Source organism: Pseudophryne corroboree, chromosome 3, assembly GCF_028390025.1.
Source record: "Pseudophryne corroboree isolate aPseCor3 chromosome 3, aPseCor3.hap2, whole genome shotgun sequence".
NCBI lineage: Eukaryota > Metazoa > Chordata > Amphibia > Anura > Myobatrachidae > Pseudophryne > Pseudophryne corroboree.
Window position 1 is genome coordinate 24,749,496 of NC_086446.1, and position 25,878 is coordinate 24,775,373.

The 25,878-nt window shown below is 50.0% G+C and overlaps 1 protein-coding gene across 1 annotated transcript in view; it reads right to left on the reverse strand.

Annotated features, from left to right (window-relative positions):
- Positions 1 to 25,878, reverse strand: part of LOC135057090 (uncharacterized) — a 121,720-nt gene that overhangs the window by 13,524 nt on the left and 82,318 nt on the right. Inside the window, exons 11-14 of the mRNA XM_063962990.1 lie at positions 2,468 to 2,659; positions 1,605 to 1,683; positions 1,389 to 1,486; positions 95 to 989 (exon numbers count right to left, since the gene is read on the reverse strand). Coding sequence (XP_063819060.1) covers positions 95 to 989; positions 1,389 to 1,486; positions 1,605 to 1,683; positions 2,468 to 2,659 — 1,264 coding nt within the window. The remainder of the gene's footprint in view (positions 1 to 94; positions 990 to 1,388; positions 1,487 to 1,604; positions 1,684 to 2,467; positions 2,660 to 25,878) is intronic.

Sequence of the window (25,878 nt, forward strand, 5' to 3'; positions counted from 1 at the left end):
GTGAACTCTGCCTTTCTCAAGGCGGAGATAAGCAATAGGTGAAAATAATGCACATATGAACCCGGGGTCCTCACAATAAGTGTTTATGACTCACCTGTGCTGCTATCTGTAGGGATTTCCTTCTCCTTACACTGCTGATCCTCCCTCACATACGTCTCTTCTTCTTCATCATCTATAACTTCTACCTTTATATCAGTCAGATATGTCTCTTTTTCTTCCTCTGTATCTTCTGCCTTCATATCAGTCACATACGTCTCTTCTTCTCCCTCTATATCTTCTGCCTTCATATCAGTCACATACGTCTCTTCTTCGCCCTCTATATCTTCTGCCTTCATATCAGTCACATGCGTCTCTTCTTCTCCCTCTGTATCTTCTGCCTCCGTATCAGTCACATACGTCTCTTCTTCTCCTTCTATATCTTCTGCCTTCATATCAGTCACATACGTCTCTTCTTCTCCCTCTGCATCTCCCTTCATATCAGTCACATACGTCTCTTCTTCTCCCTCTATAGCTTCTGCCTTCATATCAGTCACATACGTCTCTTCTTCTCCCTCTGTATCTTCTGCCTCCGTATCAGTCACATACGTCTCTTCTTCTTCCATTGTATCTTCTGCCTTCATATCAGTCACATACGTCTCTTCTTCTCCCTCTATATCTTCTGCCTTCATATCAGTCACATACGTCTCTTCTTCTCCCTCTGTATCTTCTGCCTTCATATCAGTCACATACGTCTCTACTTCTCCCTCTGTATCTTCTGCCTTCATATCAGTCACATACGTCTCTTCTCCCTCTATAACTTCTGTCCACATATCCGTTATATACGTCATTTCTTCTCCCTCCATATCTTCTGCCTTCATATCAGTCACATACGTCTCTTCTTCTCCCTCTGTATCTTCTGCCTTCATATCAGTCACAGACGTCTCTTCTTCTACCTTCATATTAGTCACATATGTATCTTCTTCTCCCTTCATATTTGTAAGATCTTCACCCTAAATAACCCAATCAGGAGACTATCAGATTATTAGACACATTGATCTGTACAGACCATATAGTGCAATGGGGTAGAAAACCCACAAGTTCATCCCAGCTAATAGGAATGACCCCTAAAACTATAACCCCATCTGCTTTCTTATACAGGGATAGATGTTTTCATGTTGTAATCAGGGTTCTACTGCGGTGTATGGGGCTAGAGACCCCCAATTACACTGCTTTCCCTGTGTGTCTCATTATCACCTGGATATCCTGCACCATCCCCATCACTACAGAACACTAAGTACCCCTGTACATCACAGCAAGTAACCCCCTGGGGAAACAGGGCCCAAAGTTGAGAATGACTGATATAGTGTAAAGTCACTTTGGTATTTAACAATAACCTACATCCCACCTACCTGATCCTCCTGTGGGATCCTGTGATTCTCCTCTGTACAATCTTGGGAATACAGAGGATGGGGACATCTCTCTGGGGTATCTCTGTTACTGGGTCCATCTGTAGGAGACACACAGTGACTGAGTACAGTGTATATATGTGATTATCAGATGATCTGTGTATATAGGAGCCCCCATACCTACTCTCCCCTGTACAATACATGACAGTCTCCTCTTACCCAGTGATGTGAGGGGCCGGTGATTCTCCATCATCACGTCCTTATACAGACCCCTGTGTTCCTCTATATACTCCCGCTCCTGCATGGAGACATAGACAGTGACATCCTCACACCTTATAGGAACCTGAGACACACAATGATACAGTCATCACCCAGACACATCCCCTGGTGTTACTGTATAATGTCCCATTCCCAGCAGTCACCTCTCCAGTCATCACCCGGACACGTCCCCTGGTGTTACTGTATAATGCCCCATTCCCAGCAGTCACCTCTCCAGTCATCACCCAGACACATCCCCTGGTGTTACTGTATAATGTCCCATTCCCAGCAGTCACCTCTCCAGTCATCATCCAGACACGTCCCCTGGTGTTACTGTATAATGTCCCATTCCCAGCAGTCACCTCTCCAGTCATCACCCAGACACATCCCCTGGTGTTACTGTACAATGTCCCATTCCCAGCAGTAACCTCTCCAGTCATCACCCAGACACGTCCCCTGGTGTTACTGTATAATGTCCCATTCCCAGCAGTCACCTCTCCAGTCATCACCCAGACACGTCCCCTGGTGTTACTGTATAATGCCCCATTCCCAGCAGTCACCTCTCCAGTCATCACCCAGACACATCCCCTGGTGTTACTGTATAATGTCCCATTCCCAGCAGTCACCTCTCCAGTCATCACCCAGACACGTCCCCTGGTGTTACTGTATAATGCCCCATTCCCAGCAGTCACCTCTCTAGTCATCACCCAGACACATCCCCTGGTGTTACTGTATAATGTCCCACTCCCAGCAGTCACCTCTCCAGTCATCACCTAGACACATCCCCTGGTGTTACTGTATAATGTCCCATACCCAGCAGTCACCTCTCCAGTCAGCGGATTAATGATCTTGTTGGTGAGTTCCAGGATCTTCTGGTCATTGTGCCTCTCATCTATCAGTGAGTGAGGTGGAGGCACCAAGATGGGGCTCTGGGTCCTGCTCTGTCCTCCTGACACATGGGGATGGCTGCTGTGTGTCTCATACTCACCGGATGATTTCTTCACTACTGTGTAACCCTGTGGATTGTGAGAGACAAAGAAAATAAGAATTTACTTACCGATAATTCTATTTCTCGTAGTCCGTAGTGGATGCTGGGACTTCCGTAAGGACCATGGTGGAATAGAGGCTCCGCAGGAGACTGGGCACAAAAGTAAAAGCTTTGAGACTACCTGGTGTGCACTGGCTCCTCCCCCTATGACCCTCCTCCAAGCCTCAGTTAGGATACTGTGCCCGGACGAGCATACACAATAAGGAAGGATTTTGAATCCCGGGTAAGACTCATACCAGCCACACCAATCACACCGTACAACCTGTGATCTGAACCTAGTTAACAGTATGATAAACGAAGGAGCCTCTGAAAAGATGGCTCACAACAAAAATAACCCGATTTTTGCAACAATAACTATATACAAGTATTGCAGACAATCCGCACTTGGGATGGGCGCCCAGCATCCACTACGGACTACGAGAAATAGAATTATCGGTAAGTAAATTCTTATTTTCTCTGACGTCCTAGTGGATGCTGGGACTTCCGTAAGGACCATGGGGATTATACCAAAGCTCCCAAACGGGCGGGAGAGTGCGGATGACTCTGCAGCACCGAATGAGAGAACTCCAGGTCCTGCTCAGCCAGGGTATCAAATTTGTAGAATTTAGCAAACGTGTTTGCCCCTGACCAAGTAGCAGCTCGGCAAAGTTGTAAAGCCGAGACCCCTCGGGCAGCCGCCCAAGATGAGCCCACTTTCCTTGTGGAATGGGCTTTTACAGATTTTGGCTGTGGCAGGCCTGCCACAGAATGTGCAAGCGGAATTGTACTACAAATCCAACGAGCAATCGTCTGCTTAGAAGCAGGAGCACCCAGCTTGTTGGGTGCATACAGGATAAACAGCGAGTCAGATTTTCTGACTCCAGCCGTCCTGGAAACATATATTTTCAGGGCCCTGACTACATCAAGCAACTTGGAGTCCTCCAAGTCCCTAGTAGCCGCAGGTACCACAATAGGTTGGTTCATGTGAAACGCAGAAACCACCTTAGGGAGAAATTGAGGACGAGTCCTCAATTCTGCCCTGTCTGAATGAAAAATTAGGTAAGGGCTTTTATATGATAAAGCCGCCAATTCTGAGACACGCCTGGCTGACGCCAGGGCTAACAGCATGACCACCTTCCATGTGAGATACCTTAATTCCACAGTGGTGAGTGGTTCAAACCAATGTGATTTTAGGAACCCTAAAACTACATTGAGATCCCAAGGTGCCACCGGAGGCACAAAAGGAGGTTGTATATGCAGTACCCCCTTGACAAACGTCTGAACTTCAGGAACTGAAGCCAGTTTTTTCTGGAAGAAGATCGACAGGGCCGAAATTTGAACCTTAATGGATCCTAATTTTAGGCCCATAGACAGCCCTGCTTGCAGGAAATGTAGGAAACGACCCAGTTGAAATTCCTCTGTAGGGGCCTTCTTGGCCTCACACCACGCAACATATTTCCGCCAAATGCGGTGATAATGTTTTGCGGTTACATCCTTCCTGGCTTTGATCAGGGTAGGGATGACTTCATCTGGAATGCCTTTTTCCTTCAGGATCCGGCGTTCAACCGCCATGCCGTCAAACGCAGCCGCGGTAAGTCTTGGAACAGACAAGGTCCCTGCTGGAGCAGGTCCTTTCTTAGAGGTAGAGGCCACGGGTCCTCCGTGAGCATCTCTTGCAGTTCCGGGTACCAAGTTCTTCTTGGCCAATCCGGAGCCACGAGTATAGTTCTTACTCCTCTCCTTTTTATTATTCTCAGTACTTTGGGTATGAGAGGCAGAGGAGGGAACACATACACTGACTGGTACACCCACGGTGTTACCAGAGCGTCCACCGCTATTGCCTGAGGGTCCTTTGACCTGGCGCAATATCTGTCCAATTTTTTGTTGAGACGGGACGCCATCATGTCCACCTTTGGTTTTTCCCAACGGTTTACAATCACTTGGAAGACTTCTGGATGAAGTCCCCACTCCCCCGGGTGGAGGTCGTGTCTGCTGAGGAAGTCTGCTTCCCAGTTGTCCACTCCCGGAATGAACACTGCTGACAGTGCTATCACATGATTTTCCGCCCAGCGGAGAATCCTTGCAGCTTCTGCCATTGCCCTCCTGCTTCTCGTGCCGCCCTGTCTGTTTACGTGGGCGACAGCCGTGATGTTGTCCGACTGGATCAATACCGGTTGACCCTGAAGCAGAGGCCTTGCTTGACTTAGGGCATTGTAAATGGCCCTTAGTTCCAGGATATTTATGTGAAGAGACGTTTCCATGCTTGACCACAAGCCCTGGAAATTTCTTCCCTGTGTGACTGCTCCCCAGCCTCTCAGGCTGGCATCCGTGGTCACCAGCATCCAATCCTGAATGCCGAATCTGCGGCCCTCTAGAAGATGAGCACTCTGTAACCACCACAGGAGAGACACCCTTGTCCTTGGAGATAGGGTTATCCGCTGATGCATCTGAAGATGCGATCCGGACCATTTGTCCAGCAGATCCCACTGAAAAGCATGGAATCTTCCGAATGGAATCGCTTCGTAAGAAGCCACCATTTTTCCCAGGACTCTCGTGCATTGATGCACTGACACTTGGCCTGGTTTTAGGAGGTTCCTGACTAGCTCGGATAACTCCCTGGCCTTCTTCTCCGGGAGAAACACCTTTTTCTGGACTGTGTCCAGAATCATCCCTAGGAACAGTAGACGTGTTGTTGGAATCAGCTGTGATTTTGGGATATTTAGAATCCACCCGTGCTGACGTAGCACTACCTGAGATAGTGCTACTCCGACCTCTAACTGTTCCCTGGACCATGCCCTTATCAGGAGATCGTCCAAGTAAGGGATAACTAGGACGCCTTTTCTTCGAAGAAGAATCATCATTTCGGCCATTACCTTGGTAAAGACCCGGGGTGCCGTGGACAATCCAAACGGCAGCGTCTGAAACTGATAATGACAGTTTTGTACCACAAACCTGAGGTACCCTTGGTGAGAAGGGCAAATTGGGACATGGAGGTAAGCATCCTTGATGTCCAGAGACACCATATAGTCCCCTTCTTCCAGGTTCGCCATCACTGCTCTGAGTGACTCCATCTTGAATTTGAACCTTTTTATGTAAGTGTTCAAAGATTTTAGATTTAAAATTGGTCTCACCGAGCCGTCCGGCTTCGGTACCACAAACAGCGTGGAATAATACCCCTTTCCCTGTTGTAGGAGGGGTACCTTGATTATCACCTGCTGGGAATACAGCTTGTGAATAGCTTCCAATACTGCCTCCCTGTCGGAGGGAGACGTTGGTAGAGCAGACTTCAGGAACCGGCGAGGAGGAGACATCTCGAATTCCAATTTGTACCCCTGTGATACTACCTGCAGAATCCAGGGGTCCACTTGCGAGTGAGCCCACTGCGCGCTGAAATTTTTGAGACGGGCCCCCACCGTGCCTGAGTCCGCTTGTAAAGCCCCAGCGTCATGCTGAAGACTTGGCAGAAGCAGGGGAGGGCTTCTGCTCCTGGGAGGAGGCTGCCTGGTGCAGTCTTTTTCCTCTTCCTCTGCCCCGGGGCAGAAATGAATGGCCTTTTGCTCGCTTGTTCTTATGGGAACGAAAGGACTGAGTTTGAAAAGACGGTGTCTTTTTCTGTTGAGAGGTGACCTGGGGTAAAAAGGTGGACTTTCCAGCCGTTGCCGTGGCCACCAGGTCCGATAGACCGACCCCAAATAACTCCTCCCCTTTATACGGCAATACTTCCATATGTCGTTTGGAATCCGCATCACCTGACCACTGTCGCGTCCATAACGCTCTTCTGGCAGAAATGGACATAGCACTCACTCTTGATGCCAGGGTGCAAATATCCCTCAGTGCATCTCGCATATATAGTAATGCATCCTTCAAATGCTCTATAGTTAATAATATACTGTCCCTATCCAGGATATCAATATTTTCAGTCAGGGAATCCGACCACGCCACTCCAGCGCTGCACATCCAGGCTGAGGCGATTGCCGGTCGCAGTATAACACCAGTATGTGTGTATATACCTTTTAAGATATTTTCCAGCCTTCTATCAGCTGGTTCTTTGAGGGCGGCCGTATCAGGAGACGGTAACGCTACTTGTTTTGATAAACGTGTGAGCGCCTTATCTACCCTAGGGGGTGTTTCCCAACGCGCCCTAACTTCTGGCGGGAAAGGATATAGTGCCAATAATTTATTAGAAATTAGCAGTTTTTTATCGCGGGAAACCCACGCTTTATCACACACCTCATTTAATTCATCTGACTCAGGAAAAACTGCTGGTAGTTTTTTCACACCCCACATAATACCCTTTTTTATGGTACTTGTAGTGTCAGAAATGTTCAATGCCTCCTTCATTGCCGTGATCATGTAACGTGTGGCCCTACTGGACATTACATTTGTCTCGTCACCGTCGACACTGGATTCAGTATCCGTGTCTGGGTCTGTGTCGACCAACTGAGGTAACGGGCATTTTAGCGCCCCTGACGGTGTCTGAGACGCCTGGACAGGCACTAATTGATTTGCCAGCTGTCTCATGTCGTCAACAGTTTTTTGCAAAGTAATTCTTTAAATGCAACCATCCAGTCAGGTGTCGACTCCCTAGGGGGTGACATCACTAACACAGGCAATTGCTCTGCTTCCACATCATTTTCCTCCTCATACATGTCGACACAATCGTACCGACACCCAGCACACACACAGGGAATGCTCTGATAGAGGACAGGACCCCACTAGCCCTTTTTGGAGACAGAGGGAGAGTTTGCCAGCACACACCAGAGCGCTATATATATACAGGGATAACCTTATATAAGTGTTTCTCCCTTTTATAGCTGCTGTTTTATATTAGCTGCCAATAGTGCCCCCCCTCTCTTGTTTTACCTTGTTTCTGTAGTGCAGGACTGCAGGGGAGAGTCAGGGAGCCGTCCTTCCAGCGGAGCTGTGAGGGAAAATGGCGCTTGTGTGCTGAGGAGATAGGCTCCGCCCCCTTCACGGCTGCCTTTTCTCCCGCTTTTTTCTGGAAAACTGGCAGGGGTTAAATACATCCATATAGCCCAGGAGCTATATGTGATGTATTTCTTTTGCCATCCTAAGGTATTTATGTGTTTTATTGCGTCTCAGGGCGCTCCCCCCCCCAGCGCCCTGCACCCTCAGTGACCGGAGTGTGAAGTGTGCTGAGAGCAATGGCGCACAGCTGCAGTGCTGTGCGCTACCTTAGTTGAAGACAGGAACGTCTTCTGCCGCCGATTTCACCGGACCTCTTCGCTCTTCTGGCTCTGTAAGGGTCCGGCGGCGCGCCTCCGGGACCCATCCAGGCTGAACCTGTGATCGTCCCTCTGGAGCTAATGTCCAGTAGCCAAGAAGCCCAATCCACTCTGCACGCAGGTGAGTTCGCTTCTTCTCCCCTTAGTCCCTCGATGCAGTGAACCTGTTGCCAGCAGGACTCACTGAAAATAAAAAAACCTAAGTCTAAACTTTTACTCTAAGCAGCTCAGGAGAGCCACCTAGATTGCACCCTTCTCGGCCGGGCACAAATATCTAACTGAGGCTTGGAGGAGGGTCATAGGGGGAGGAGCCAGTGCACACCAGGTAGTCTCAAAGCTTTTACCTTTGTGCCCAGTCTCCTGCGGAGCCGCTATTCCCCATGGTCCTTACGGAAGTCCCAGCATCCACTAGGACGTCAGAGAAATATACGTTATGGTAAGACCTTACCAATGAGAACGGTATTTCTCCTAAGTCCACAGGATAACAATAAGATATGATGGAGCGACAGCGGATTTGCACCAATCAGTCAAAGCTTTCCGGCCTCCCAGCATGCCCGTCCATATATCCCCCTGGCTAAGGCAAATCAGTTGTATTACAAAGCTCAAGGCAGGAGCATTATGTAGAACCCTAATCAGGCGAGAAGAACACACATGCACAGCCTTCCGTACAGGAAGGAAGAAGTTAGTGAGTAAAAAGGATCCTCATATCAGGTGCGTCAGGGAGGGATTCCTGTGGAACCTGTGGACTTAGGAGACATATCGTTATCAATGGTAAGTTCTTACCATAACGTATATTTCTCCGGCAGGGTCCGCATGTTATCCACAGGATAACAATGGGTTTTCCCAAAGCAGTTTAGTGGTGGGGACGCTCCTGATGCTCAGGAGAATCCTTTGCCCGAGTTCAGCATTGTGAGAGGCAAAGGTATTCAAGGCATAATGTCTATTGATTGGGTAAACGGCAGACCATATGGCTGCCTTACAATCCTGTTCTGTTTAGTAGGGTGCATCAAACGCACCATGAATTTTTAAAAGTAAGAAAAATTATTTGTCCCCATGCTACATTTTTTAGAATTGTTAAGGATATATTGCATACCAATTTAAGAATCTGAGATGATATTTATGTGGCCCACCATGCCCCTGAAGATTAGAAATTAATAGAAATCTTTATTTTTCTATTTATTTATTTTATTTCTATTTATTTTATCTGAAAAAGAAATGATGATTTGATTAATGATTTGGATGGGAACAGCCACGATAGGCCCATGAGGCTTCATGCTGTTCCCTTTCTTTGTTATGTTCTTTTTGCATTGCCAAATGTATCGTCACTTGCGGACGAGATAGGAAGTATCGAATCCTGTTCTGAAGCTTCAGGACATTCTCCTGAGACAAGAACAACCGCTGGTTGTGAGTGTCCACTAACGCCCCTAGGTGCACCATACTCTGAGCAGGGACCAGGGAAGATTTCTTCCAGTTGATGAGCCAGATGGCGTAGGAGAATTTCTGGGGGATTCGCCAGGATCAACAAGTCGTCCAGGTACGGTAGGATCCTGACCCCTTGACGGCGGAGTACAGCCGTCATTACCGCCATGACTTTGCTGAAGACTCGCGGAACCGTGGTCAAACCAAAAGGTAACACCCGAAATTGGTAATGGAGGTTGCCAACTGCAAACCTCAGGTATTGCTGATGCGACATTGCAATGAGAATATGCAGGTAAGCATCCTGTATGTCCAGGGAGACCATATAATCCCCAGGTTCCAAGGCCAGAACAATAGAGCGAAGAGTTTCCATACGAAACTTGGAGACCCTCAAAAACTTGTTGAAGGCCTTGAGGTTGAGAATGGGCCGGGAGGACCCATTCGGTTTCGGGACTAGGAACAGCGGTGAGTAATACCCCTTTCCTCTCTGAGCTAGAGGCACCTGTACTACCACTCCTGTGTCCAAGAGGGTATGTACCACCGAATGAAGAGTTTTTGCCTTCACCTGATCCGAAGGGACGTCTGTCAGGCAAAGATGAGGGGGCCGATTTTTGAAGGATACGGCGTAACCTTGAGTGACGACTTCCCGCACCCAAGCATCGGAAGTGTTCTTCAACCATTCCTGGGTATACCCTAGAAGTTGGCCCGCCACCCTGGGATCCCCCAGGGGGAGGCCCGCCCCATCATGCGGCAGGCTTATCAGTCTTGGCAGCAGGCTGACGGGCAGCCCAGGTCCGTTTGGGTTTGGGCTTATTGGGTTTGGAAGTACGAGTATGTTTGGAGTATGCCTGACCCTTTGCTTTCCCTGAAGGACGAAAGGAGCGAAAGGAAGTACTTTTAGCCTTCGCACCGAAGGAGCAGTACTAGGCAGACATGCCGTTTTAGCCGAAGCCAAGCCAGCCACTATCTTGTTGAGGTCCTCTCCGAAAAGGATGTCTCCATTAAAAGGGAGTACCTCCAGGGTTTTCTTAAGAGTCCAGATCCACAGACCAGGACCGCAGCCATAGAATCCGGCAGGCCAGAACGGCCGCCAGAATAACAGCATCAGATGCCGCCTCCTTAACATAATGAGAAGCTGTGACAATATATGACAAGCATTGTCTAGCATGATCAGAAGCATCGGGAGAGATCTCAGCTTCCAATTCCTGAGCACGCGCTTCAATAGCTTCTGCGGCCCATGTCGCTGCAATATTGGGCCGATGCACAGCACCTGCTAGTGTGTAAATCGCCATTAGATAACCCTCCACACGCTTACCTGTGGGTTTCTTTCAGAGACGCGACGGTAGTTACAGACAGAGCTGAGGAGACCACCATCTGCGCCACATGCAAATCCACCGGCGGGGGTGTCTCCCAATTTTTACTCAGCTGCAGCGCGAGGGGATAGCGAGCCAGCATCTTCTTGTGAGGCGTGAATTTCTTTCCTGGATTTTCCCAAGACTGCTGACGTATTTCAACCAAATGGTCGTATGTCAAGCAAAACTTGTTTAACCACTTTCTGACGCTTGAATCTATCCGGTTTCTTAGAAGCAACGTCAGGCTCCGGGTCATAAGTAATTTGAAGAATGAGCCTGATAGCCTTTAATAATTCAGGAACAGCCACCTGCAAAACAACCTCCCCATCAGAAGCATCAGGATCAGAATCTGTGGGGTCAGTATAAATGCCATCCTCATCAGACGAGGTGTCTGGGACATTGGTGGATTGTGAGGAATAGCCCGCTTAGAGGACCCCTTGGTCTTAGGCGGGTGAGGGCTAGACTTCTTAGTACTCAGTGATTGGTTCAATTGCTGTAACTGAGCGGACAGGTGATCTGCCCATGGCGGACTAACCGCAGGGACCATGAACGGTTGTACCGGCACAGGAGGTCCCCTAGGGGGCGTTAGTTTAGTTACCAGCGCAGTCAGTGGCGTGGAGAAGGTAGCCCAAGGTGGGTCATTCTGAACCCCCATTGCTACAGTCCCACTGAGGGGCAAGGAACCCCCAGAACCAGAACCCTCAGCTGCTATATTTTCCTCAAATGTGTCTGCAGCGTCACCACTACTCAACGTGGGACCAGCCCCAGCACAGTTGCTCTTTGTAGCAGACATATCATAAAGCTCAATGTAGGGCAACCCAGTACAAAATCAGCAGCACAATACCTGACCAGAACCCCCTGTGCAGTGTAATGAAGCACAAACAGAGAATTCAGGAGATATATGGTGACTAAATATCACGGAGAAAAATACACACTGAGTATATCCGGTGAACTACCTATATTAAACGATAAACCTGACTCACCTAGCCCCCTCGGTTATAGAATATAGGGATAGCAATCTGAGTGAGATACACGAAATGGAGATCACACAGCAGCTACATGCACACACACACAGAGTCACATGTACAATGTAGAAGTTATGACATGCAATAATACTGCACTGGACTAGCCATACAGAGTAGTACTATGTATGGGTGTAGTATGGTATGCCGGCGGCCAGGCTCCCCGCGACCAGCATACCGGCGCCAGGAGCCCGACCTCCGGCATACCAACAGCGCGCAAATGAGCCCCTTGCGGGCTCGCTACGCGCGCCACGCTATTTTATTCTCCCTCCAGGGGGGTCGTGGACCCACACGAGGGAGAAAAAGTGTCGGTACATCGGCTGTTGGGATTCCGGCGCCGGTATACTATGCGCCGGGATCCTGACAGTCGGCATACTGAAGACCACACCTATGTATAGCTAAACACTCAACAGATATAACAATGCACAGTAAAGACTGGATGTATATCACAGGGTACTTGTACTAGATAACCCTGACTAAATGCACTTTTTATTAAAACTGTCAGCAGACATGTAGAATACTTTAGTGTCCTGTAAAATGCACAGCACTGACATGCAGGCGGCTCTGCAGAGGAGGATTTTCCCAAACAATCCCAGGAACAGTGTTGCTCTGTGTAATGGCGCCCAAACACTGACAGGGAGTGAGGGGGAAAGAGATGCAGCTCCAGGGCGGGAACATTTACTCTAAATGGCGCCCTGGGGCTCGGGGAGGGGCTACAGGTTAAAGCCTTATCCCCCTGCTGGACTTCACCATCGGGTACTGTGGGCTTAAATAAACGGTTTTATGAGAGAAAACCGACCTGCGCCCATGCCCTGGTGGTCTAGTGGGGTCCCTGTACTGCCACAGTGTCCACGCCAGTGCGCGATTTACAGCGGGTCCCGCCGGGGGGACCCACTTTCCTCCTCCCTTAGTGCGGCCACGCAATCCAGGAGAGCAGCGGTCGTGTGTGTGACTGACCAGAAGAAAATCCGGAGCCTCCGCTGTAAGTACCCGGTAACCAGGGTGCGGGAGTGTACAGCGCCGCTGGGGGAGTGATGGAGCTGCAGCAGAAGATGTCTTCTAACATCTAACACAGACAGTGCCTCTGCTGCAGCCCTTGAAGTCTTTTTTTTCTTCAAAAAGCTTCTTCTCAGGGCTGCTGGAGCAGCCCCCCTGTTGTATGCCTGCTCACTGCAAGCACCAACTACAAAACTGAGCTTCTGTGCACGGAGGCGGGGGCTATAGAGGAGGCGGCGGAACTATGCATTCTGGGAACAGTCAAAAGCTTTGAGCCTGCTGGTGACTCGGATCAAGATCCTACTCTACAAACCAATGTCAATCCTTGCGGAGCCCAGTGTAACCCGCAGAAGAAAGACATTTTAACTAACTATTCTATTATCTAACTATTCGCACTCAAAGAGACTTAGTGCTGTATAGCCCGTACTCAGTAGAGTGGAATACAGTGAGACTCACCTCGCTTCCAAGATCGATCATACGTTAACGAACGCTGAGTAGATCCAGACGCTAGTAGTGTACAATGCCGGTCCACGAACCTATAGTGAACAGACGCACCGGTCACACAGCCGTGCTGCAACCGGGTCCCCTCTTCTCCTACTGTAGCGTCTGAGACGGAAGCGAGGAAACCGTTCATGGCGGGAGACTCGGCGGAAACTGGTCATGAACCGGGGGGAGGGGTGACCAGGAGAGAGTCTGACTCCCCACTGCTGACATCAACCCTAGGGATCGCGGCCTCATGCTATTCCTGGTGCCTAAGATCCCTAAGGCCTAGCGCTGGAGCACCCGTGGTGGTGGCGCGTCAGCTACTGTTTGGTAGTCTCCTCCCAATACAGTGCGGCTGTGTCTGTATTCAATCTACTAAGCGGAACCGATGCCTTACCTTCTCCCCGTACTCCGGCCACAGCCTGGTAACGTCTGCTGGACCTGCTAGTATATCCAACACAGACGCCCGCCGAAACAGCACTGTACTCGCGGGTAAGCGTTGTTGAGATGCGGCGGAGAGTTGTTGGAGCGACTCTTTCTAAGGTACGTATAAGACGCTGTTTAGAAAGATCACTCAAAAAAAAAGGTAAAACTATAAAAATAAGATTTTAAACCTACCGGTAAATCTTTTTCTCCTACTCCGTAGAGGATGCTGGGGTGTCCGTAGAGGATGCTGGGGAGTCCGTAGAGGATGCTGGGGAGTCCGTAGAGGATGCTGGGGAGTCCGTAGAGGATGCTGGGGAGTCCGTAAGGACCATGGGGTATAGACGGCTCCGCAGGAGACATGGGCACTCTAAGACTTTAGAATGGGTGTGCACTGGCTCCTCCCTCTATGCCCCTCCTCCAGACCTCAGTTAGGACTGTGCCCAGAGGAGACGGACAGTACGAGGAAAGGATTTTTGTTAATCCAAGGGCGTGATACATACCAGCGCACACCATACACACTGTACAACATGGTATATACTAAACCAGTTAACAGTATGAACAAAACAGTATCAGCCAGAGACTGAACTCAACTGTAACATAAGCCTTATGTATGCAATAACTATATACAAGCCTTGCAGAATATTCCGCACTGGGACGGGCGCCCAGCATCCTCTACGGACTAGGAGAAAAAGATTTACCGGTAGGTTTAAAATCTTATTTTCTCTTACGCCCTAGAGGATGCTGGGGACTCCGTAAGGACCATGGGGTTTATACCAAAGTTCCCAAACGGGCGGGAGAGTGCGGATGAGACTGCAGCACCGATTGAGCAAACATGAGGTCCTCATCAGCCAGGGTATCAAACTTGTAGAATTTTGCAAAAGTGTTTGAACCCGACCAAGTAGCTGCTCGACAAAGCTGTAATGCCGAGACGCCTAGTGGAATGGGCCTTAACTGAATTTGGAACCGGCAGTCCAGCCGTAGAATGAGCATGCTGAATCGTATTACAGATCCAGCGAGCAATAGTCTGCTTAGAAGCAGGAGAGCCAACCTTGTTGGCTGCATAGAAGACAAACAGTGCTTCTGTTTTCCTAACCCTAGCCGTTCTAGCCACATAAATCTTTAAGGCCCTGACTACATCAAGGGACTTGGAATCCTCCAAGGCACCCGTAGCCACAGGCACTACAATAGGTTGGTTCATATGAAATGACGAAACCCACTTTAGGTAGAAAATGAGGACGAGTTCTCAACTCTGCTCTATCCGCATGGAAAATCAGATAGGGGCTCTTGTAAGATAAAGCCGCCAATTCGGACACCCGCCTTGCAGATGCAAAGGCCAATAACATGACCACTTTCCAAGTGAGAAACTTCAATTCAACCGTTTGAAGCGGTTCAAACAGTGAGATTTAAGGAACTGTAACACCACGTTAGGGTCCCACGGAGCCACCGGAGGCACAAAAGGACGTTGGATGTGCAACACTCCCTTCACAAAAGTCTGGACTTCTGGGAGAGAAGCCAATTCCTTCTGAAGGAATATAGATAAGGCCGCAATCTGCACCTTAATGGAGCCTAGCTTCAGGCCCATATCCACACCTGACTGCAGAAAATTAAGAAAACAACCCAGCTGAAAATCTTCCGTAGGAGCATTCTTGGTTTTACACCAAGACACATATTTCCTCCAGATACGGTGATAGTGTTTCGCCGTCTCCTCCTTCCTAGATTTAATAAGAGTAGGGATGACTTCATCCGGAATACCTTTCCTAGCTAGGATTTGGTGTTCAACCGCCATGCCGTCAAACGTAACCGCGGTAAGTCTTGGAACACTCAGTGTTCTTCTGTGAGCATTTCCTGAAGATATGAATACCAGGCCCTTCAAGGCCAATCTGGAACGATGAATATGGTCTGTACTCTGGTTCGTCGTATGATTCTCAATATTTTTGAGATGAGTGAAAGTGGAGGGAACACATATACCGACTGAAACACCCATGGTGTCACCGGGGCGTCCACCGCCACTGTCTGAGGGTCCCTCGACCTGGAACAATACGTCCAGAGCTTTTTGTTGAGGCGTGACGCCATCATTGTCTATTTCAGGAAAACCCCAATGACTTGTTACCTCTGCAAAGACTTCTTGATGAAGTCCCTACTCTCCTGGATGGAGATCGTGACTGCTGAGGAAGTCTGCTTCCCAGTTGTCTACTCCCGAAATGAAGACCGCTGACAGAGCGCTTACGTGATATTCCGCCCAGCGAAGAATCCTGGTGGCCTCCGCCATTGCTGCTCTGCTCCTTGTCCCGCCTTGGCGGTTTACATGTGCCACGGGTGTGACGTTGTCCGATTGTATCAGAACAGGTAGGTTGCGAAGAAGATTCTCCGCCTGTCGGAGGCCGTTGTATATGGCCCTCAATTCCAGCACATTGATGTGAAGACAAGCCTCCCAGCTTGACCATATTCCCTGAAAATGTCTTCCTTGCGTGACTGCTCCCCATCCTCGGAGGCTCACGTCCGTGGTCACAAGAACCCAATCTTGAATGCCGAACCTGCGACCCACTAGAAGGTGAGTACTCTGGAGCCACCACAGGAGAGAGACCCTGGCACTCGGGGACAGGATTATCTTTCGATGCATATGCAGATGGGACCCTGACCACTTGTCCAGAAGGTCCCACTGAAAAGTCCTTGCATGGAACCTTCCAAATGGAATGGCCTCGTAGGCCGCCACCATCTTTCCTAATACCCGAGTGCATTGATGAACTGACACTCTTTTTGGCTTCAGCAGGTCCTTGACCATGTTCTGGAGTTCATGGGCTTTTTCCATTGGGAGAAAAACCCTCTGCTTTTCCGTGTCCAGAATCATGCCTAAAACGACAGCCGACTTTGGTAGATTTAGAATACAGCTGTGTTGTTGTAGTACTCTCAGGGAGAGAGACACGCTTTTTAGTAACTGTTCTCTTGATCTCGCTTTTATCAGGATATCGTCCAAGTATGGGATAATTGTGACCCCTTGCTTGCGCAGGAGCACCATCATTTCCGCCATTACCTTGGTGAAAATCCTCGGGGCCGTGGAAAGCCTAAACCGCAACGTCTGAAACTGGTAATGACAATCCTGTACAGCGAATCTCAGGTACGCCTGATGAGGAGGATATATGGGGACATGAAGGTATGCATCCTTTATGTCTAGCGACACCATAAAATGCCCCCCTTCCAGGCTGGAGATCACTGCTCGGAGAGATTCCATCTTGAATTTGAACCTTTTCAGATACAGGTTCAGGGATTTTAGATTCAGAATGGGCCTGACCGAGCCATCCGGCTTCGGGACCACAAATAGGGTTGAATAAAACCCCTTCCCCTGTTGCATTAGGGGAACCTTGATAATCACCTGCTGTTGACAGCTTTTGTATGGCAGCTGCCACTATTTCCCTCTCTGGGGGAGAAGCTGGCAAGGCCGATTTGAAAAATCGGCGAGGAGGCACATCTTCGAACTCCAGTTTGTAGCCTTTGGATACTATTTCTACCGCCAAGGATCCAAATCCGACTGAACCCAGACCTGGCTGAAGAGTCGGAAGACATGCCCCTACCGGTGCGGACTCCCTCAGCGGAGCCCCAGCGTCATGCGGTGGATTTTGTAGAGGCCGAGGAGGACTTTTGTTCCTGGGTACTAGCCGTAGCAGGCGCTCTTTTCCCTCTACCTTTACCTCTGGCGAGGAAGGAAGAGCCTCGACCCTTTCTGAACTTATGTGACCAAAAGGACTGCATCTGATACTGAGGCGTTTTCTTTTGCTGTGGGGGAACGGAAGGCAAAAAACGAGCTTTATGGTAAGATCTTACCTTTGTTAAAACTCTTTCTGCGAGGTACACTGGGCTCCACAAGGAATGGACAATGGGGTGTAGAGTAGGATCTTGATCCGAGGCACCAACAGGCTCAAAGCTTTGACTGTTCCCAGAATGCATAGCGCCGCCTCTATATCACCCCGCCTCCCTGCACTGGATCTCAGTTTTTAGTTAACCAGTCCTATGCAGTAGCATGAAGAGAGACGACAACGGTTAGTAGCCACAACACCGCATTCTCACGACAGGAGACGTGTCAGCGGCTAATGCCATACCAACCCAAAGAAGCTAAGTGCGTCAGGGTGGGTGCCTTGTGGAGCCCAGTGTACCTCGCAGAAAGAGTTTTAACAAAGGTAAGTTCTCACCATAAAACTCGTTTTCTGCTACGGGGTACACTGGGCTCCACAAGGAATGGACAATGGGGATGTCCTAAAGCAGTTCTTTACAGGAGGGGACGCACTGTAGCGGGCACAAGAACCCGGCGTCCAAAAGGAAGCATCCTGGGAAGAGGCAGTATCGAAGGCATAGAATCTTATGAACGTGTTCAGAGGACCACGTAGCCGCCTTGCACAATTGTTCAAGGGTCGCACCACGGCGGGCCGCCCAAGAAGGTCCAACAGACCGAGTAGAATGGGCCTTAATGTGAGCAGGAGCAGAGAGACCAGCCTTCACATAAGCATGTGCAATCACCATTCTAATCCATCTGGCCAGAGTTTGCTTGTGAGCAGGCCAGCCACGTTTGTGAAACCCAAACACAACAAAAAGAGAATCAGATTTCCTAATAGGAGCAGTTCTCTTCACATAGATACGGAGAGCTAGTACCACAGCCAAAGACCACTCTTGGGAGACAGATCAGGAGAAACAAGTGCCGGAACTACAATCTCCTGGTTAAGGTGGAACGAAGAAACCACCATAGCTAGATAGCCGGGACGAGTTCTAAGAACCGCCCGGTCACGGTGAAAAATCAGATATGGGGAGCTACAGGACAAAGCACCCAAATCCAACACACGTCTAGCTGAAGCAATAGCCAGCAGAAACACCACCTTAAGGGAAAGCCACTTAAGGTCAGCTGAACCAAGAAGTTCAAACGGAGACTCTTGCAACACCTCCAAAACCACAGACAAGTCTCAAGGAGCCACAGGCGGGACATAGGGAGGTTGGATACGCAACACACCCTGAGTAAAGGTATGCACATCAGGTAAGGTCGCAATTTTTCTCTGAAACCACACCGACAAGGCAGATATTTGTACCTTGGGGGAGGCCAGACGCAGGCCTAATTCCAGGCCCTGTTGAAGAAAGGCCAACAACTTGGCTATACTAAATTTGGAAGCGTCATAATCGTTAGATGCGCACCAAACAAAGTAAGAATTCCAGACCCTATAGTAAATCCGAGCCGAAGCCGGTTTCCGGGCTCGCAACATTGTTTGAATGACCGCCTCAGAAAACCCTTTAGCCCTTAAGATGGAAGCTTCAAGAGCCACGCCGTCAAAGACAGCCGGGCTAGGACCTGGTAGACACAGGGGCCCTGAACGAGGAGGTCTGGGCGTTGTGGAAGTAGATTTGGACGCTCTGACGATAGGCCTTGCAGGTCTGAGAACCAGTGCCGTCTGGGCCACGCTGGAGCTATGAGAAGCAGAATTCCTTTTTCTTACTCTGGGCAGGAGTGACACCGGAGGGAACACATACGGCAGCCGAAACCTCCACGGTACCGCCAGCGCATCCACGAATGCTGCTTTTGGATCCCTTGTCCTTGCTCCGAAGACCGGAACCTTGTGATTGTGTCGAGACGCCATCAGATCTACGTCTGGAAGGCCCCACCTTTCCACTAGGAGTTGAAACACTTCTGAATGGGGGCCCCACTCGCCGGCATGTACGTCCTGACGACTGAGAAAGTCCGCTTCCCAATTCAGGACTCCCGGAATGAATATTGCCGATATGGCCGGTAGATGGCGTTCTGCCCACTGTAGAATCCGTGAGACTTCCTTCATTGCTAGGCGGCTTCGAGTGCCGCCTTGATGATTTATGTAAGCCACTGTGGTGGCGTTGTCCAACTGTACTTCAACAGGACGGTTCTGAATTAAATGCTGGGCTAGGTTCAATGCATTGAAGACCGCCCGCAACTCCAGAATATTGATCGAGAGGAGGGACTCCTCCTTGGTCCACCACCCCTGAAGGGAGTGTTGCTCCAGCACCGCGCCCCAACCTCTTAGACTGGCATCTGTCGTCAACAGGACCCAGTTGGATATCCAGAACGGACGGCCCCTGCACAGTTGTTGGTCCCGGAGCCACCAGAGCAGCGACAGACGGACCTCCGGAGTCAATGAGATCATTTGAGACCTGATCCGGTGAGGCAGGTCCCATTTGGCTAGAATCAGCCTCTGGAGAGGGCGAGAGTGAAATTGAGCGTACTCCACCATGTCGAATGCTGACACCATGAGGCCCAGCACCTGCATCGCCGAATGTATCGACACTTGCGGACGAGATAGGAAGCAACGAATCCTGTCCTGAAGTTTCAGGACTTTCTCCTGAGACAGGAACAACCGCTGGTTGTGAGTGTCCAATAGTGCTCCCAGATGCACCATGCTCTGAGCAGGGATCACTTCTTCCAGTTGATGAGCCACCCGTGACCTTGCAGAAACCGGACTGTCACATCTAGATGACGCAGGAAAAGTTCTGGGGAATTTTCCAGGATTAACAAGCCGTCCAAATACAGCAGTATCCTGACCCCTTGACGGCGGAGTACCACCGTCATTACCGCCATGACTTTTGTAAAGACTTGCGGAGCCATTGTTAAACCAAAAGGTAACGCCCGAAACTGGTAATGGCAGTTGCCAATCGCAAATCTCAGGTATTGCTAATGAGACACTGCTATAGGAATATGCAGTTAAGTATCCTGTATATCCAGGGAGACCATGAAGTTCCAAGGCCAGAACTATAGAGCGAAGGGGTTTCCATCCGGAACTTGGAAACCTTCACAAACCTGTTCAATGCCTTGAGGTTGAGAATGGGCCGGGAGGACCCATTTGGTTTCGGGACTAGAAACAGCGGAGAATAGTACCCCCGGCCCCTCTGAGCAAGGGACACCTGTACTACAACTCCTGTATCCAGGAGGGTCTGTACCACCGAATGTAGAGCGTTTGCCTTTGTATTGTCCAACGGGACATCTGTCTGGCAAAATCGATGAGGGGGTCGGTTTTTGAAGGCTATGGCGTAACCTCGAGTGACGACTTCCCGTACCCAAGCATTTGAAGTGGTCTTCAACCATTCCTGAGTATACCCTAGAAGCTGGCCCCCACCCTGGGACCCCCCCAGAGGGAGGCCCGCCCCGTCATGCGGCCGGCTTATCTGTCTTGGAAGCTGGCTGACGGGCCGCCAAGGCTCTTTTGGGCTTAGGCTTACCAGGTTTGGAAGTGCGGGCCTGCTTGTTGTACGCCTGACCTTTTGCTTTACCTGAAGGACGAAAGGGGTGAAAGGAAGTACCTTTAGCCTTCGACACAGAAGGAGCAGTACTTGGCAGACAGGCAGTTTTGGCAGTAGCCAAGTCAGCCACAATCTTATTTAAATCCTCCTCAAACAGAATATCTCCCTTAAAATAGAGTACCTCCAGGGTTTTTCTAGAGTCCAGATCCACAGACCAGGATCTCAGCCACAATATCCGGCGAGCCAGGACTGACGTAGTAGAGGCCTTGGCTGCCAGGATACCGGCATCAGAAGCCGCCCTTTTTAATATAACGAGAAGCTGTGACAATATAAGACAAGCATTGTCTAGCATGATCAGGAGGAGATTTCAGCATCTAACTCCAAGGCCCATGCTTCAATGGCCTCTGCAGCCCAAGTAGCTGCAATAGTGGGCCTTTGTACAGCACCCGTGAGGGTGTAAATCGCTTTAAGACAACCCTCCACACGTTTATCCGTAGGCTCTTTTAGAGACGTTACGGTAGTGACCGGTAGAGCTGAGGAAACCACCATCCTAGCCACATGTGAATCCACCGGAGGAGGCGTTTCCCAATTCTTAGACAGCTCCGGCGCGAGGGGATAGCGAGCTAGCATCTTCTTTTTGAGGCACAAACTTCGTACCCAGGTCAAACTTCGTACCCAGGTTTTCCCAGGGTTCCTGATGTATATCAATTAGGTGTTCAGAGTGAGGTAAAACTTGTTTAATCACCTTCTGACGCTTGAACCTATCTGGTTTCTTAGGAGGAACGGATGGCTCGGGATCATCCGTAATCTGTAAAATTAACTTAATAGCCTCCAAAAGATCAGGAACATCCACATGTGAACTACCCTCCCCATCAGCCGTATCTGAATTAGAACCTGAGGGGTCAGTATATGTGCCGTCTTCATCCGACGAGCTGTCAGTGACAGCAGTGGATTGTGAGGAGACAAGCGCTTGCTTAGAGGACCCCTTGGACGTAGGCAAGCGACGGTCAGACTTTATAATAGTCAGGGACTGGTTCAACTTCTTTAGTTGAGCAGATAAATCGTCCACCCACGGCGGGTTAGCTGCAGGGACCACAAACGGATGTACTGGCATTGGGAGTCCCATAGGGGGTGTTAGTTTATGAACTAGCTGTCACGCCGCTGGCCCTTCTGCCTTACTTACCTCTCCGGGCGCGCTGGTCCTCCCTGCGGCCGTCCTCACAGACGGCTCCCGTCGCTTGGCCCGGCGTCTGGGCGGGTGACGTCATCAGGCACTTCCCACCAACCAGATGGTGGTGGGAAGTATAAATTCAGGCGTCAGACACTGCATCAGTGCCTGAGTATCATCTTTTATGCCTACAGAAGTTGTGATCTCCAGTGCTCCTGCATTCCTGTGGTCTCCAAGAACCCCGTGCCTCCAAGCGCCCCAGCGCCTCCAAGCACCTCAGTGTTTCCAAGCGCCCCAGCACCTCCAAGCGCCTCAGTGCCTCCCTGCACCTCAGTGCCTTCAAGCACTGCAGCGCCTACAAACTTTAGCGCAGTTTGTGCCTCCAGCACCTGGTATTCCTCACTGATTCATCAGCACCTTTCAAGTTCTGTCTTTCAGGAGACCTTCAGCGTCCACGCGTGCCTCTTGTCTGCTGACCTGATCCTGCATGAGGAGAACTTACATTCGGCCATCTCTGCTGCGGGCCAGTTGCGGTTCCTCTTCCCGGTCATCGGAAGAAACCCAGAGTCCACAACACTCCCAAACCAGGTCAGTGATACTAGCGTATGCAGAAGCGTGTTAAAAGCGGCCCACGGCGGGTAATTATTTGCCCCCGTTGCCACCGTCCCACTGGGGGGCAAGGAGCCCCCAGAACCAGAGCCCAAAGCTGCTATATTCTCCCCATATGTGCCTGTGGCTTCAGCAACACCGGCAGTGTGTTCAGCCCCAGAACCGTTACCCTCAGAAGCAGACATGATATAACTTGCAGTATGAGGTAACACAGTACAATTTGTCAGCAGCACAATACCTCTAGCCCAAACCCCTGCGCAGTGTAGTCAGCACTAGCAGAGATAAAGGAGAGATATGGTGACTAAATCACAGAGAAAAATACGTAATACAGTATATCTTTGTGAAAATCCTATATTAAATAACACCTGACGCACCAAGCCCCCTCAGGTTATAGAATATAGGGATAGCAGGTTGAGTGAAAGACACGAAATGGATACCACTCAGCTATCAATGCACACACAAATAGTCACAGTCTGTACAGTGCAGAGGTTATTACAGACAATAATACTGCACTGGACTAGCTTACACAGCTATATAACAATATATATAACAGTACACAGTAAGAACTTGATATATATCACAGGGTAATTGTACTAGGAAACCCTGACTAAGTGCACTCTTTCATAACTAACACTGACTAAAAAAGGAAGGTAGAATACTTAAGTGTCTTGTAAAGTCACAGCACTGACAACAAGGCGGCTTTACATTGGAGGATTTGCCCAAGCAGTCCCAGGAACAGTGAGCTGAGGGATAATGGCGCCGCAGACACTGCCAGGGAGTGAGGGAGAGACAGATATGCAGCTCCAGGGCGGGAACATTTGCAGAAAATGGCGCCCTGGGGGAGGGGCTTCAGGTCCAAGCTCTATCCCCCTGCTGGCAAAACCACCGGGTACTGCGGGCTCTAATAAAACGGTTTATAAAGAAAACCTGACCTGTCCCATGCCCTGGTGATCTAGTGGGATCGCCTGTACTGCAGGTGTCCACCGCCAGCGCGCGCGGCCCGCCTCCGACTAACCGCGCCGGATCGCGATAAAGACCGGGTCCCGCAAGCGGGACCCACTTACCACCTCCCGAAGGGCGGCCACACGATCCCGGAGAGCCCCCGTCGTGTGTGCCTGACAAGAAAAGAACCGGAGCCTCCTGCTGTAGTTATCCGGCAACCACGGCTCGGGAGTGTACAGCGCCGCTGGGGAAAGCCGGAGCTGCAGCCGTGAATGTCCACTGACATGTAACACTGCTGCTGCCCTTGAAGTCTTCACTTTTTTCCTCAGAAAAAAAGCTCTTCTTAGGGCTGCCTGGAGCAGCCCCTCTGTTAAGTGCCTGCTACTGCAGCACCAACTACAAAACTGAGATCCTGTGCAGGGAGGCGGGGTGATATAGGAGGCGGCGCTGTGCATTCTGGGAACAGTCAAAGCTTTGAGCCTGTTGGTGCCTCGGATCAAGATCCTACTTTACACACCCCATTGTCCATTCCTTGTGGAGCCCAGTGTACCCCGCAGCAGAAAAGAAGACTTACCCGCGGTAGCTGTGGAAACCAGATCCGCGAGGCCCAAATAAAAACTCATCCTTGTAAAGCAAAGTTTCCATATGTCTCTTTAAATCGGCATCACCTGTCCATTGGCGGGTCCACAGGGACCTTCTAGCCGAAATTGCCATGGCATTGGCTCTTGAACCCAACAGTCCAATACCTCTCGCAGCCTCTCTCATATATAACGCTGCGTCCTTAATGTGACCCAAGGTCAACAAAATGCTATCTTTATCCAGGGTGTCAATGTCAGATGACAAGTTATCTGCCCATGCAGCAATTGCACTACCCACCCAAGCCGAGGCTACTGCCGGTCTGAGCAGGGCACCCGTATGCGTATTAATTGATTTTAAGGTAGTTTCCTGTCTGCGTTCAGCAGGATCCTTGAGGGCTGCCTTGTCTGGAGACGGTAGCGCCACCTTCTTGGACAAACGCGTCAAAGCCTTGTCCACCGTGGGCGAGTATTCCCACCGTAACCTGTCCTGTGAGAGGAAGGGATACGCCATAAGAATTCTCTTGGGAATCTGCAGTTATTTGTCTGGAGTTTCCCAAGCTTTTCCAAATAAAGCGTTCAGCTCATGAGATGGGGGAAAAGTTACCTCAGGTTTCTTTTCCTTAAACATGCAGACCCTTGTGTCAGGGACAGAGGGGTCATCTGTGATATGCAACATCTTTTATCGCAACAATCATATAATGAATACTTTTGGCCACCCTTGGGTGTAACCTCGCATCATCGTAGTCGACACTGGAGTCGGAATCCGTGTCTGTATCAGTGTCTGCTATCTGGGAAAGGGAACGTTTAGGAGACCCCGAAGAGCCTTGTGAGACATTAAAAGCTATGGATTGATTCCCTGCTTTTTCCCTGGACTCTGCTTTGTCCAATCTTTTATGTAATAAAGACACATTTGCATTTAAAACATTCCACATATCCATCCAATCAGGAGTCGGCGGTGCCGACGGAGACACCACAATCATCTGCTCTGCCTCCTCCCTAGACGAGCCTTCCGCTTCAGACATGCCGACACACACATACTGACACCCCCACACACACTGGGATATACAAATATGGGGACTGACCCACAATAAGGCCCTTTGGAGAGACAGAGAGAGAGAGTATGCCAGCACACACCCAGCGCCACCGGACACTGGAACAAAGTCCCAGCCTGTACAGCGCTTTTATAGATATATATATACACTTACTGCGCCAATTAAATGTGCCCCCCCCCCCTCGTTTTTGCCCTCTGTACTTGTATTCAGCAGGGGAGAGTCCGGGAGCAGCTTCTCTGCAGCTTGCTGTGGAGAAAATGCAGCTGGTTAGTGCTGGAGGAACAAGCTCCGCCCCCTCGACGGCGGGCTTCGGTCCCGCTCAAATTCTTTATACTGGCGAGGGTTTTGAAATATACTGCCTCCGCAGTACCTATATCTGTGCCAGTGTCCCTTGAGGTATTAATTGCTGCCCAGGGCGCCCCCCTTGCACCCTTACTGTGCCGCATGTGTGTGTGATCATGGGAGCAATGGCGCGCAGCGTTACCGCTGCGCGGTACCTCATTGAAGATCTGAAGTCTTCTGCCGCCTGTGAAGTCTTCTTTCTTCTTATACTCACCCGGCTTCTATCTTCCGGCTCTGTGAGGAGGACGGCGGCGCGGCTCCGGGACGAACAGCGAGGACAACACCTGTGTTCCGACCCTCTGGAGCTAATGGTGTCCAGTAGCCTAAGAAGCAGAGC